This window comes from Haliotis rufescens, unplaced genomic scaffold (assembly GCF_023055435.1).
Source record: "Haliotis rufescens isolate VD_foot unplaced genomic scaffold, xgHalRufe1.0.p SCAF_8, whole genome shotgun sequence".
Lineage (NCBI taxonomy): Eukaryota > Metazoa > Mollusca > Gastropoda > Lepetellida > Haliotidae > Haliotis > Haliotis rufescens.
Genome location: NW_025964372.1, coordinates 2358588 through 2374799, shown reverse-complemented (window position 1 = coordinate 2374799; position 16212 = coordinate 2358588). Strand labels below are relative to the sequence as shown.

The following is a 16212-nucleotide window of genomic DNA, read 5'->3' as shown; positions in this document are numbered from 1 at the left end:
ATCTCCGGGTTATTTTTGTACACACTTGATGAAGGACTAAGCATATACTCCGAAACGTTGTGTTCCTCATAATAAAGAAGTTGACATCTACATATTCTCTTCCTTATTACTGGAATGATTCTCAGAAGAACTTTGCTTAGCCATAGCATGAGTTACATTATACGAAGGAAAGTACCTGGAATATCCTTTTCAAGATTTTCAGTACTTTCCGAAGTGCAAAGACAAACAGCAGGATCAGTCAAACATCACCCCCTGACAAATCATTCCCAATGAGCAAGTCTACACTTTTATCAGGTAGAGTTTCTACGACCCCCACCATGACCAATCCAGACACCACATCTGTCTTAAAATTCACAAAATGGAGATGTGCACTAGCTGGTACAACCACATAAACCCTCCAACAAAGCCTCAGAGTTTGCTTGATGACTCCTACGAAAGTGGCAAAATACCCTCCAAAGTCAGAGTTTGAAGAGCACCAGGATCCCTCAAAACGGTAATGAGCTTAACATTTGAACTGTTTCCTTCAGCTGACAAGCCCTTTTCTAACAAAGGGTAAGTACTCCCCTCTCACATCAACAGACTTTGATGACTGGTCTACAACTCATTCCTCCTAAGCCGAGCCACAACAAGGCTGTGAACTGACATTCACAAAATGATTCGGGGAAGAATGACTGTTTTTGAAAGCGAACTTTCTACACTCAGAAATTATTCGCCCTGGTTTGCGGCAATATCTACAAGTAGACTCCGACGAAAGTTCAGTAGTATTTTAGAACCAACTGGAGTAGAGCTTGACTTTTTTATATAATAATTTTACCTTAGAAATGAAAAATGTGATTACGTGACTTTGTAATTTCAATATCCATTTGGAGTTACATCGCATCATGGCCATCACTTTTTCATTGGTGTGTACGGTATGTATAATTGCTGTAACAGTTTATTTGAATCGTGCTTATTTTTTTTTACATTCAACAGAAGATCTTTTGCAAGTGACACTTATATAAAATGTTAGGTCACACTTATACGAAATGTTAGGTAAGCTCTTTTCACAAGCCAATAACAAATAAGGCACGGCGCCTGGCCCCGTGCAATAAACCATATTAATACAGGAGGACACACAAAAGCCTGTTTCAGTGTCAAGTTAAAACTATGCTGGAAATTTTAACACAAATGACCTTGTAAGAATATGTTTTATATGTCTATGAGTGAGTGGGTGAGTTGGGTATAACACCGCTTTTAACAGAATTCCAGTTATATGACGGCGTGTCGGCTTAATATGAGAGGAAAGCCCGAAGTGATGCAGGTCTCAGACGTTTACCACTTCGGTGAAACCTACGAGCACGGGTATGGTACTGATAAACCTTGAAACATAATCGGGGCGAACCGGTATTCGAACCCACAATCATAGGTTTCTGGCGCATGAATAAGCTTATGATATACAATATTATTATTGATTTGGGTTTGGTTTGAATTTAATAGAAGTTCAATTGACTTTCCTGACAATATGACTTAAAAGCGTACAAGGTTGTCTTCCATATTTTGCATGGCTGATTTTGCGTCCTGCTATCATCAATTTGTCTGTAATCTATATTAACATAATTATTTTTTTTACAAACCGTCCTAGTGGTGTAGCATAGACATAAACCGATCACCTAATTTGATATCTCTGCACTATTGTTGTTTTTGTAACCATTGTCTTTTGAAAACCGCATTGTACGTATTTCACGGGTAAATAAACACAGAGAATATATGAAGCAAGTTTGGGCTGAAGTACATTAGCAGGTGATGGATTAACATAGGCATCCTTATTCTGTCTAGATGTAAACACACCAGCACTTGGTGTGGGGATATGATTACGGCCTTTGTATGAATGTTCAATATCATTCTTGATATGTCTAGAAGTGGTTTAGCTTGGTCAGTAAATTCATTGGGGTATGTGGGTGGTCGGGTAGCCTAGTGGTTAAAGCATTCGCTCGTCACGCCGAAGACCCGGGTTCGAATCCCGACATGGGTACAATGTGTGAAGCCCATTTCTGGTGTCCCCCGCCGTGATATTGCTGGAATATTGCTAAAAGCGGCGTAAAACCAAACTCACTCACTCACTCATTGGGGGATGTTACCTCAGTGGTAAGTTCTCTGGGACAGGATGACTCACCGACACCTGGCTCGGGACAGGATGACTCACCGACACCTGGCTCGGGACAGGATGACTCACTGACACCTGGCTCGGGACAGGATGACTTACCGACACCTGGCTCGGGACAGGATGACTCACTGACACCTGGCTCGGGACAGGATGACTCACCGACACCTGGCTCGGGACAATGATGACTCACTGACTCCTGGCTCGGGACAGGATGACTCACTGACACCTGGCTCGGGACAGGATGACTCACTGACACCTGGCTCGGGACAGGATGACTCACCGACACCTGGCTCGGGACAGGATGACTCACTGACACCTGGCTCGGGACAGGATGACTCACTGACACCTGGCTCGGGACAGGATGACTCACTGACTCCTGGCTCGGGACAGGATGACTCACTGACTCCTGGCTCGGGACAGGATGACTCACTGACACCTGGCTCGGGACAGGATGACTCACTGACTCCTGGCTCGGGACAGGATGACTCACCGACACCTGGCTCGGGACTGGATGACTCTCTGACACCTGGCTCCTGTATCCTATGACCACTGTCAGTTAATGAAGAAATAACTTTGTTTCTTCACACCTTTTCTCAGCTGATACTAAAGGTACTCACGGAAATGAAAAAAACACTGTTTTTTCGATCTCAGATTTTAAATAAATGCAGTGAATATACAAAATATATAAATATTCAAACAACTCAATTAGTACTAATTGGGCATTGGCACAAATACAGCGTATCAAAGGTTTTTATGTCTTTTTACACGTAAAAGTGTGTAAAAATATGAACAAAACAGACTATTGTGAAACTGAGCATAACCAGGTCAAGGTGAATGTCCATGACCTATGACACCTTGACGACAGGTGAAAACAGGCGCTTGAAACCCACGTGAATGTGATTTGTCAGTGGTTAGTGATTTGTGAGTGGCATTGTGGGATAGTGAATCATCGTCAAAATATCAGAACTTCAAAGTAACATATTCCCTTCTCAAACAATAAATTACATGTCATTATTATTATGTACATAAACATAGCTGTTATTTTTATTGTTGTTTTGATTAAAAAAAATCCAGGCTAATTTGCATAATGCCTATAGCCTGTTTCTGCCGTGTCAATTTGGACTTAGTTTTATTTTTGAATGTTGAAAGTGCCTACAAATTACCTCCTGTAAAGTACATTTTGTATTGAGCACTGAGATAAAACTAGCAAATCCAGACTAGAACTTTTCAAGTTCTTTAGTTATTTCGTATTTACATCTACGTAATGCTTTGTGTCGATTATTAAATCCAGCAAAACAGTTTGGTTTTTTTCCATGAGTACTTTAAGTTTCTTACTGTAGCAAACTATCACATCCTACTGTACGTCTCCTTCGTGACTCTGCTCTCTTATCTGTGGCAATGGTATTGTATTGCATTTTCATATTTGGAGGGGGGCACGGGTGGCCCAGTCGTCTAAGGCGCCGCGATTCGCTGTGCAGAGTTGCGTCCCTTGGGCACGCCAGAAACCTATGATTGTGGGTTCGAATCCCGGTTCGCCCCGATTATGTTTCTAGGTTTGTCAGCACCATACCCGTGCTCGTGGGTTTCACTGAAGTGGTAAACGTCTGAGACCTGCATCACTTCGGGCTTTCCTCCCACATTAAGCTGACCCGCCGTGATATAACTGGAATACTGTTAAAAGCGGCGTTGAACCCAACTCACTCACTCACTCACTCACTCACTCATATTTGGACTTGTATACTATGTTTCATGTTTGTTCCGATAGGTGCCACCATTGAGCACACTTTTTCACCTCATTTTCTGGCATCATCATTTTTGATGTAATCGGAATCGTACAATGGACTCTGCTTTTGGCAGTGATTTCGTATGATTATGGAAAGGGTTTTGTGGCAATGGTATTGTATTTGATATCTGGTCCTTTATAGCGAACATTTGAAGCAATTTATGTATTACAAAAGCAAGATGAAATACCACCATTTGGTTAGTTGCGTTTCTTCAAGCTTTTTAATAAATACATTCCTAGGTTCAAATGATATAAAAATGGTTTGTAAATGAAGAAAATCAAATGAAGGTTATATACCTATTGTCTTTGTGTGATGTTATCAGAGGAGTCAGAAAAAAGAATATAGGAATGGCATTTAAACTTAATGTCTATTCATGTCTTCTTTCAGCTGTTCCATCCTCCATTTGCTTAATGTGAACAGCTGTCTCTCTCACTCAAACTGTTTCTTACGTTCATCAAGTTCATCTTTTCGTTTTAGTCTCGAGTTCAGCAGTTTGCCTATCACATATTCCAGACAAGACGGACGTAAAACGTGCACTTCCTCCATTTACTTCTGGTCGTGTGGTCACTATTTCATAGTGTTCATGGTTCATGTCACCTACATAGTCTGACAAATAGGTATGTGGTTGTCAGTCAGATTCAGTTTGGCGTAAAGGGCCAATGTGCTCCCGACAATCACACAGTTTGCATAGATAGTATGCTTTTTGCCTGACGCTACACATCAGTATTCCTGCCATATGATGACAGTCAGATTCAGTTTGGCGTAAAGGGCCAATGTGCTCCCGACAATCACACAGTTTGCATAGATAGTAGTTTTGCCTGACGCTACACATCAGTATTCCTGCCATATGATGACAGTCAGATTCAGTTTGGCGTAAAGGGCCAATGTGCTCCCGACAATCACACTGTTTGCATAGATAGTATGTTTTGCCTGACGCTACACATCAGTATTCCTGCCTGTGATGACGGCCTGTAAATACACCAATCAAGAATACTACAGGGTAGTCTTCAGAACAGAAACTAACAGAAACAGAAATGCAAATATTTTTTTATTCCATTTAACTGTTACAAATATAAAATTGCAGTGATTTCAGGAATAAATTTTCCAAAATATTTACCAACAAATAAGTTACTTTAAACAATGGCATATGTCGCTATTGTAATTACCAAAGTTTTGAGCAGTTTGAAATTGGTTATAACATAAAGCACATGTTTCAGGTCAACTATTGTTGAAATATTCAGACACAAAATATTCAGAAGATACACTTGGAATCGATGTTTTACAGAAGGCCCTCAACACATTATTCATGTCAGAGTACAGCAATATGTATAGGTATAAGCATCGCTTCACTCAGATTTGGTCCAGTTGTTGTCATCTCTGTACAACAGGGAGCTATGCAAACAATGTTACCTGCAACAGATGATAAATAGGAATTTAAAAAGTGAGTGAGTGAGTGAGTGAGCTGGGTTAACGCCGCTTTTAACATTATATTTATATCACGTCGTGTCAGCTTAATGTGGGAGGAAAGCCCGAAGTGACGCAGGTCTAAGACGTTTACCACTTCGGTGAAACCCACGAGCACGGGTATGGTGCTGACAAACCTAGAAACATAATCGGGGCGAACCGGGATTCGAACCAACAATCATAGGTTTCTGGCGTGCCCAAGGGACGCAACTCTGCACAGCGAATCGCGGCGCCTTAGACGACCGGGCCACCCGTGCCCCCCCCCCCCCCCCCCCCCCCCCCCTTTAAAAGTAGTCATAAGGGTCCCACACGTCTACTGCTTAATCTACTAGTATCACCAGTCCATGATGTGAACCGCACTAACAGAGGCTTCGCTCCCAAGAGTCCCTGAAAGGAATGTTCCGGCAGCTCAGAGAGATCACCAAAAACCTCCTTGGTCAGACCTGGCTGACGGTGGCCCCACACTATTTGAAGATAGAGAAACAGATATTGTCAGATAGAAATGACCTGTAATATAGAGTGCCACGGGGATTTATTCTTGACCCAATACTTGACACCCTAACAGTTGGAAGATTTGCAAGATCTCATGATCTCAGTGTTCACATGTATGATGATGATACACATCTCTATCTGGGACTCACATTATTGTCCCAGCATCAGTTTGAAAGACATTCCAGAGAATCACAGCCTGCATTGATTTGGTTGGTTGGTTTGTCGTTTTACGCCGCACTCAGCAATATCCAGCTATATGGCAGCGATCTGTCAATAATCGAGTCTGGACCAGACAATCCAGTGATTAATATCATGAGCATCGATCCACACAATTTGGATCGATGACCTGCATCAACCAAGTCAGCGAGTCTGACCACCCGACACTTTTACGACGAGCATAGTCGCATTTTACGGCAAGCACCCCATCCTGTTACGACAAGTGTATCCTGCATTGATGAAATCACAAGTTTGATGACGAAAGAATTCTTCAAGTTGAATTATGAAAAAACTTTAATTTTGATCATCAATGTGAATACCATCATGTAAGGGATATCAGACAAATCAGTAGATATATAGCTACAGACTTCGTCCATGGAATTGTTATCGTCTCCTGCATGGCATTCAGTAAACTATCTGGACAAGCTACAGCATGTGAAAAATACTGCTGTCTTGTTCAATATTCGATGTCAAATGCGCGACCTCATATCACTGGTCATGTCCAATCTGCTGGTGCTTGTTTGCAAATCACTCAATCGTCTTGCCCCCGTGTACCTACAAGAACGTAGGTTTTACTAACCTGAACAGACATTACGATCTGCATGCCAACAACAGAAGGTGGAGTCACCAGCCTGGATAACAACAGAAGGTGGCGTCACCAGCCCGGATAACAAAAGGTGGTGTCACAAGCCCGGATAACAACAGGGGGTGGCGTCACCAGCCCGGATAACAACAGAAGGTGGTGCTGCCAGCCCGGATAACAACAGGAGGTGGTGTCACCAGCCCGGATAACAACAGAAGGTGGTGGTGTCACCAGCCCGGATAACAACAGAAGGTGGCGCCGCCAGCCCGGGCAACAACAGAAGGTGGCGCCAGCCGGGACAACAACAGAAGGTGGTGCTGCCAGCCCGGACAACAACAGAAGGTGGTGCTGCCAGCCCGGACAACAACAGAAGGTGGTGCTGCCAGCCCGGACAACAACAGGAGGTGGTGCTGCTAGCCCGGACAACAACAGTAGGTGGTGTCACCAGCCCGGATAACAACAGATGGTGGCGCCAGCAGCCCGGACAACAACAGAAGGTGGTGCTGCCAGCCCGGACAACAACAGAAGGTGGCGCCGCCAGCCCTAACAACAACAGGAGGTGGTGCTGCTAGCCCGGATAACAACAGATGGTGGCGCCAGCAGCCGGAACAATAACAGAAGATGGTGTCACCAGCCCGGACAACAACGGAAGGTGGTGCTGCTAGCCCGGATAACAACAGAAGGTGGTGCTGCCAGCCCGGACAACAACAGAAGATGGTGCTGCCAGCCCGGACAACAACAGAAGGTGGTGTCACCAGCTCGGACAACAACAGAAGGTGGTGTCACCAGCCCGGACAACAACAGAAGGTGGTGCTGCCAGCCCGGACAACAACAGAAGGTAGTGTCACCAGCCCGGACAAGAATGGAGACCGAACTTTTAGCAGAGCTGGCGCTGCTCTGTGAATTAGCTTCTAGGAGCTGAAGCTGAATAAGCAGTGAGTACCTGGAAAAGATACGCTATGAAAATCTATAATTTATTATTCCCTCGCACAACCTACGTTTTTGCAAGGATGACACTTATCCACCTGTGTTATGAAAAACTGTCAGCCTCACACATCCGGTTCGTAAACAGCTTTGATTTCGGCGTGCAGATTTTGCAAATGATATGTACCGTCGACTGGGCGTGGACAGATATATTCCTTTTTTTCATGTTTTTAATCAAGGTGCTCACGTGATTACATGCACTTCGCGAGGTAAGATCCATTATATTACAATATAGATCTTGGTCATCGATCAGATGGTCTTGAGTGAGCACCTCCATTTGGCAAATGCAAGTGATATGAGAGGTGGAATCTGATCGGTCTGTAGGAGGGGAATAGAAGGGACATACTCGTCACACTGGCTGCACCACGATCGAGACCAGAAATTCCAGCCATGTTCGGCAGTTTTGGAAACTGGACAAAAGAAATGTCACCCCAAGTAGCTTTGCATGAAAAGTTGTCATTTAAATATCTGGGTAATTTGTGTCAAAGTTTATAAAGTTTAACAATACCTTGTCCAGAATAATGAAATTTGATAATAAAAAACAAAGTAGATGACAATAAAACCGATCGCCAAAACGCATCACGGCAACAGCCATGGTAACCCGATGCACGTGAGTTCCGTGCAAATTGGAATACACATGCGTTCCCCATTTCTTGCCCTATAAAAACCAACCCAGATCGGATAACATTCATTCGTTATTGAATTGCTACCACATGCCAAGATTGACAAGAAATCAGCGACACCAAGCCCTTGGACGATTGCAAGCTGAACAAACCGCCCGGCTAGTAGCCAATGCATTTCAAGTCCACGTAAGGACCATGTTGATGCTCCAGCAACGGTTCCAGACTACCAACACTACAGATGACCACGTAGTGGAAGACCAAGGGTCAACACCCGGCGTCAGGATCGTCTGATTGTGCGACAGCATCTTCATGATCGCTTTGTTACTGCTGCGGAAACTGCTCGACAGATCATGGGGACACACCAGCGACACATTAGTGCGGACATCGTGCGATGACATTTGACGAGTAGACACCTCCACTGTCACAAGCCACACCGAGGACCCATTCTGACACCACGTCATCGCCGGGGCAGTCTTCAGTGAGCAACACAGCTCCACCACCATTGGCGCCACCAGTAGTGGAGAAGAGTCTTCTTCTCAGACGAGAGCAGATCTCAATAGCAGATGGAAGAGAGAGTCTGGCGACGCCGTGGGGATTGTTTTTCGTGCTTGTGTTGTTGAGAGAGACTCGTGGGGTTGTTCGAGCATCATGGTGTGGGATGGAATTTGTCTTGCACAGAGGGTCGGCCCTGTGGTCTTCCAGAACGTTGGTCCAGGGAGAGGCAATGGTGTCACAGCAGCTCGGTACATTGATCAAGTCTTGAGATCAAACGCCATACCTCATCTGGCACGTCGCCACAACCACCAGTTTCAGCATAATATCGCCCGTGCCCACACTGCGAGAGCAACGAGAGACTAACTCCAGCAGAATGGCATCAGAACCATGCAGTGGCCTGCACTCAGTTTCGATTTCAAAACCCATTGAGCACCTGTGGGACGAGATTCAAAGACGGCTGAATGACGTCCGACCAAGGCCTCAGAGTGTGGGCTCAAGTGCCTGTGGCCTTCATCAACCGCCTCATTCCTTCCATGTATCGACGTTGCACGTAAGTCATCGTGCACATGGCGGACACACGAGATACTGACTTGTGATGCCATTTTCTCAGAGACTAGTGTAGTGTTTCACTTTAAGAACATTTGACACTTTAATTTCTACCTTGATGATCAGTTGTGCCAAGTTTAATCTTTTTAATATCTCTCAAAGTAAGTTTACAGTGTTTGGACAAATAAGGTTCCTCTATATCTTTCCATGGTGACGTTTCTTTTGCGATTCAGTGTATATATCAAAGCAGACAAAAATGACGAGATTGATAAACGTTCCAGGTGTGCATAAATCAGGTGAGTGTTTAGTTTATGTACATAACTTGACACGCCCACAATGTAGCCAGTCAACGGAAAGAAGGATCAAAACAAAGTTGATAAGACCTGTCAATCAAGGTAAGAGGCGTGAACTGCAACAGTCAGAAATATGTCTGGGAGAAGGCGGCTGTTTCAAATGACAGGGACAGCAGAAAGGGAATTCTCTGGACTCTTATATTGGGTTCTCCAACATTCCGTAATAATAAAAGTAGTCCGCTTCGGTAGGCGTGGCATAGCCTTTTACATTCATTGGGAAATGAATGCAATAACAGGTGACCAGTTCAGCTAATCAGAATGCAGGGATCACAATAAACACAACGAAAAATTAATTATCATAACTTGTACCTACACCGAGCCAAATGTGGCAAGGCCCTATTGAACAAGTAAAGCGTGTCCCAATTCTTTAAAGACCCCTTACTAGTGGGAGTACACCAGCTTTGTATGTGTATTTGTATTCCAAAGTCGACAGGCAGTGATCAAACTGATCCCCCTTCATAGAGGATCATTAGCTCCATCTATTTACAAGTTGTACTGTGGAATCTGGGGGAAGAAAATATATGAATTGTCCATGACGATCTGAATGTATTTAAGAAACAACGATTGTGTTTTGATCATGCAGCAGCGAGCTATCTTTGACTCCCGCAAAGTTTAGCAGAAAAAATCATTCCATAGAAAGACAAAACTTGGGGATTTGGTGATAAAAGTCAAAATGTTCAATATTAGTGTACGAAAATATCAAGTCGTGTGCTGATAAATGGATGCATTAATGAATATTTTACTGTTAGGTCTAAATGGGGCTGTCTATTATCTTGCCTCCTTTTAACTCGTTTTGCTAATTTGAAAGATGAACGCCATGGACCACGATATAAATTGCGAGAATGAGAGAAATGGTGTAGGTGATGGGACTGTTGTGTTGATGGTGATGTAGGTGATGGGACTGTTGTGTTGATGGTGGTGTAGGTCACTGAAAAGTTAGACCGATGGTGATGTAGGTGATGGGACTTTTGGATTGATGGTGGTGTAGGTGATTGAACAGTTAGGTTGATGGTGGTGTAGGTGATGGGACTGTTGTGTTGATGGTGGTGAGGGGCATTGAACAGTTAAAATGATGGTGGTGTAGGTGATGGGACTGTTGTGTTGATGGTGGTATAGGTGATGGGACTGTTGTGTTGATGGTGGTATAGGTGAATGGACTGTTGTGTTGATTGTGTTGTTGATGAGACTGTTGTGTTGATGGTGGTGTAATGATGTGACTGCAGTGTTGATGATGATGGAGGTGATAGGACTGTTGTGTTGATGATGGTGTAGATGATTGAACGGTTAGGTTGATGGTGGTGTAGGTGATAGGACTGTTGTTGTGCTCGTGATATGGAGGTGATTGAACTGGATTGTCGTTGGCGGTGTAGGTGATTGAAGAATTAGGTTGATGGTGTGTAGATGATGGGACTGTTCTGTTGATGGTGGTGTAAGTGATTGAACAGTTAGAACGATTGTGGTGTAGGTGATAGGACTGTTGGGTTTATGATGGTGTAGGTGATGGGGCTGTTTGGGTCATAGCGGTGTAGGTGATGGAGTTGATGGCGTCTGCATCAATCGCAGTGGGCGGAGCTTATCTAGGGTTGCGCTGTAAATAGCAAAGAACATGGTTATGTTTATATGTGACACATTCAATGCAGTTGTATTCAAAGTGTATTGTGTATTGTGGTGTACATATTTACATCAGAACAGAGGCACAACAACAGTTTCAGTTGATGCAACAGTAACAATACATAAATACGAAATAATATAAGGTTTTCATGTCTCAATTTTTCCTGCCACTGTGGAAAATTGCGCACAGATCTAATAAAAGAAATTCCACCAGATCTAGCATTGCACAGTCATAAAAGAACCAGGTCAACTTGATCTTTCTTCTATATTACTAATATTATTTCTATATTAACAATTCGTTTCCGAAGCAATAGATTATTTCATAGACTAGATTCTAGTACCAAGTGATTAAATTATTTTTGTAATGTCATAAAATAACTAACCCAATTATTTAAAGACATTTTTCAATAAGCAATATATTTTATTTCGTCCGCCCGCTCTCTAGTTGATGCTTGACGGGAGAAACACACACACACAAATATGGATAAGCTTGTGCAAATGTGACTTGGCATGCCGATCAACAGGACATCTGGGTCACTGGGACCCGCCAAGTTTCCCGGATCGAATGACTTCGGCCTGAGAAGCCTTCGGACAATTGTGACTTTGCCAAAGAAGGCAAGACGAACACAACGAAAAACAAACACTGTTGAAATCACCGATTGCCGTTTGTATTGTGAGAAATGCTATTCATAAACTGCAGATATACCGTACACAACAGGATTACGATTGGTGTCGTGATACATATTATGTTTTTTGTTCAATTACACTGCTCTTATTCATCACGACAAACGTATTCCGTTCTCGTCCAAAGAACATGGGAGAACTATAATTCGTGTTGGACTGTGTTGGATAAATCGTTGACATTCCACAATATCATTTTATCAAGATGTGAAGACGACAGGTAGGTTTTGAAACCAAAGACCTACGCGTTTGTTGAAAAGTCTTGGAATCGTTTGATGGCTATTTATTACCATTAAAACTTATGTCCTTCTTGTCAAACGGCCCACGTGGGTGGGTGTTTACATGGCGTCACCCGATTACCCATTAACCAATGAAATTTGTGTGTTATCTTGGCGTCATATTGACCTGTCAGATCACCCGTATAAGCTCCGCCCAGTCAGAGTGCGGTAGTTCCAACCGCAAATGCTCCTTGAGCCATTGTGTTGCAGTCTCTGGTAGTCGTCTGACCAATATAGTGACCCTGTTCTCTGTGAACACTTCAAGATGATGACGCTGTTTTCAAGTAGCAGTCTGCAGCTGGCTTTAGCAACAATCGTGTTTACATCGTGTTGGAACTTTCCACATGCTTGATAACGTGCTTCATTTCGGCGTTCGTGTTTGCGTATTATCCAAAACATTGTACACGATTCTATGCTTATTGGCGACGTTTTGGAATGAACATTGGTGACCCCTTCACTTGAGACCCGTGAAGATCCTGGTTACAATAAGTGTTCAGCAACCTATGCTTGCCGTAAAACGCGACTATGCTCGTCGTAAAAGTGTCGGGTGGTCAGACTCGCTGGCTTGGTTGATGCATGTCGTCGATCCCAATTGGGTGGATTGATGCTCATGATATCAATCACATGATAGTCAGGTCCAGACTGGATTATTAAGAGACCGCCGTCATATAGCTGGAAGATTGCTGATTGCGGCGTTAAACAACAAACAATCAAACAAACAAACAAACCTTCACTTGATTTTGACAGAAGTCATAGATAGACTCTTTCTTGTTTTGTTTTTTATTGCTATCTAAAGACCCCGACTAAACCCTGTGGATCCGAGCTCTGCAATCAGACTTCCCAATGTTTGGAGACGGGATGTGGAAAGGAGTGTGTGCAAGGTAAGAAGTGCAGATAATAGAAGCAACAAAACCCTTTCCATATTCATAAGAAATCTATCACAAAAGCAGCGTCGATTGTACGATTCTGACTCTATCATGAGCATGTGTTTATGAAACTCTATCAAATAGAAATGATTCCAGGTTTTCGCGAATAGGAGAGCGTATCGTTCCAAACCGGTGGCACCCGTCACAGCGAGCGTATGGTACAAGTCAAAATAAGGAATTGCATTCGACATCATTCTTGTCACTGATGTGTAAAGTTGTAAAATGTCCTCCCCATGTCCACCATAATCCTTTGTAAAAGCTTTCCAGAGGCCTTGAATAGTGTAACCTTAATCAAACGTAATGAAATTTTGGTAGAAAGAGCATACTCGATTGTACAATAACAGATATGAACTTGGAATGGAATATTGAGTCAGTGCGGATCGAGTTACCTTCATTACAAAACTATTAAATAATAGTAACCTATCAATAGTAACAAGTCCAATTGTTATGCCTCGTGTATCCTATTTGCGTTGTAGAGGTGCTCTCTAATGCAGGAAATATTTTTATATTTTGCAAATTCTTAACCTCAGTGTTCAGGTGTAAACTTCACATTTTAAAGTTCCATGTAGCAGAGAGCAGTCATTTCATTACACTGTGAGGGATCATGTTATTTGTGTCCTGCAATTTCATCATAAAAGTGTATTTGAACATGTATAATTGCATGTTTTGTCATGACAATGAATGCCAGATAAATTCAATAACATTGCATCATTCTTGTATGAAGAAATCGCAGCTTTGTGTTCTCTGTAGGAATATTCTCTCACACTATTCGTTCCAATGTTCTTCCTTTCTTTCAGCACAGATATGTATGTGGGCAATAATGATACGACTGAGTTCTACAGAGATCACTCAATAATGTATATAAACTATGTGCTTGTAATTGACATAGCAGTATGTGTATCTTTGCCATTTAGAATAATAAAAGCAGTGGCGGGGACGATTACCATTTCTTTCTTTTGAGTTCCACGAATTGGTGCTCATGTTCGGTCCAGGTACCTTTTATAGACTGATTAGGTGTGATTAGTGTAGGGTCAAACTGAGACAATGTCTCTGTGCAATTACATTTGTCATCAATTGTCAGATATTGATACACCTCAACAAATGACAAACAGAGAAACAAAAGAGGGTTGTTTTTTTGTATATCCAACTGCTGAGACTGCCAATTATCCCAAGCCTGATATCTTTGTTACTTAAACTGTTAAGTTAGACTCCCTCAGTTGGGTTGAACAGTAAACGTTGTGCCCCCACTCGAACATGCACGCGTGTGTCAGTATCAAAAAGCTGACCCCCTAGAGCTCTTCGTCGCGTTGCCGCACCACACCAGATAATAGACATGCATTTAGGACAAGTTGCCATATGGTTGGATGTTCAGTTACACTTCTCGACACGTTCTAAGTGCACACCAATTAATCAACATTTGTCCGTTTTTCATCACTATTTCGTCCAATGAACATATGCAGAAAAGAACATGTTCATGATTACAGATCCCTGCTTTCTCGCCCCTATATGTCTTGCAGCTTAAGTCATCACCTCAAATGTTGTCCAAAATGAGTAAAACATTGTGTTACAGCACCATCGTTCACGGAACTTCATATTGCCTCAGAAGCCGGGGACCTGTTAAGGGTGAAACTCATCTTGTCCAAGGGACGTGTGGACATTAACCGTAAAGAGTGGATTGGTAGGACACCGGTGATGTTGGCAGCTGGTGAAGGACATACAGGATTGGTTAAGTTACTTGTGAGTGAAGGAGCTGACATGTCACTCGAAGATAGATTCGGTATCAACATCCTTCACTCTGCCTGTATTGGAGGAGATGTAGAGATGGTGAAGTATGTCCTTTCACGGGACATGGTGGACATCGATGGTAAAGTAAAGTGCGGGAGAGCACCGACGATGCTGGCAGCAGAGAACGGACATAGAGAGTTAGTTGAATTACTTGTCAGTAAAGGAGCTCATGTGATATACGTGGATGACAGACGTGACAACATCCTTCACTGTGCCTGTCGGGGAGGACATGTGGAGGTGGTCAAGTATGTCCTCTCACAAGACAAAGTAGACATCAACCGTAGAGGATGGAAGAAGAGGACACCAGTGATGGAGGCAGCATTGAATGGAAATAAAGAAGTGGTAGAGTTACTCGTGTGTGAAGGCGCTGATGTGTCACTCGTGGGTGAAGCTCATGACAACATCCTTCACTGTGTCTCTAAGGGTGGAGTCGTGGAAGTTGTCAAGTATGTCCTCTCACAAGACATGGTAGACATCAACAGTAGAGGATGGCAGAAGAGGACACCTATAATGGTGGCAGCACTGAATGGACATAAAGAAGTGGTAGAGTTACTCGTGAGTGAAGGAGCTGATGTGTCACTCGTGGATAAAGCTGGTAATAACATCCTTCACTGGGCCTCTGAGGGAGGAGATGTGGAGGTGATCAACTATGTCCGCAGATGTTGTGGAACTAAATAGGACAGACAGCAGCCAAGACAGCAAAATCCCTGGGGCAAGAAGACGTGCTTGATCTTCTTGTCATGTGGGGCTCTCATGTAATATGTGACAAGTTTACACAGACATTCACATTAGGAAAGACAATGTGTTGAATACATCCACGTCGTTACGGACATTGACGTGACAAATACATTCATGTTCTTACGGACATTGACGTGTTCAAAACATTCGTGTCTTTACGGACGTGTTGAATATATTCAAGTTGTAACGAACATGGACGTGTTGAATATCTTTATGTTATTACAGACATTGACGTGTTGAATATCTTTATGTTATTACAGACATTGACGTGTTGAATATCTTTATGTCATTACAGACATGGACGTGTTGAATATCTTTATGTTGTTACAGACATTGACGTGTTGAATAGTTTTGTGTTATCACAGACATTGATGTGTTGAATATCTTTATGTTATTACAGACATGGACGTGTTGAATATGTTTATGTTATTATAGACATGGACGTGTTGAATATTTTTATGTTATTACAGACATTGAGGTGTGGAATACAGGCTACTACCCTCATTTAAT

The 16212-nt window shown here is 42.9% G+C and overlaps 1 protein-coding gene across 1 annotated transcript; it reads left to right on the top strand.

The window, feature by feature from the left end:
• Positions 1–7303: 7303 nt before the first annotated feature.
• On the top strand, positions 7304–15642 carry LOC125376874 (ankyrin repeat domain-containing protein 17-like). Its single transcript, XM_048389246.1, has 2 exons — positions 7304–7520; positions 14750–15642. Exons 1-2 carry the CDS (start codon positions 7304–7306, stop codon positions 15640–15642), a joined length of 1110 nt encoding a protein of 369 aa, XP_048245203.1.
• The last annotated feature ends 570 nt before the right edge of the window (positions 15643–16212 follow it).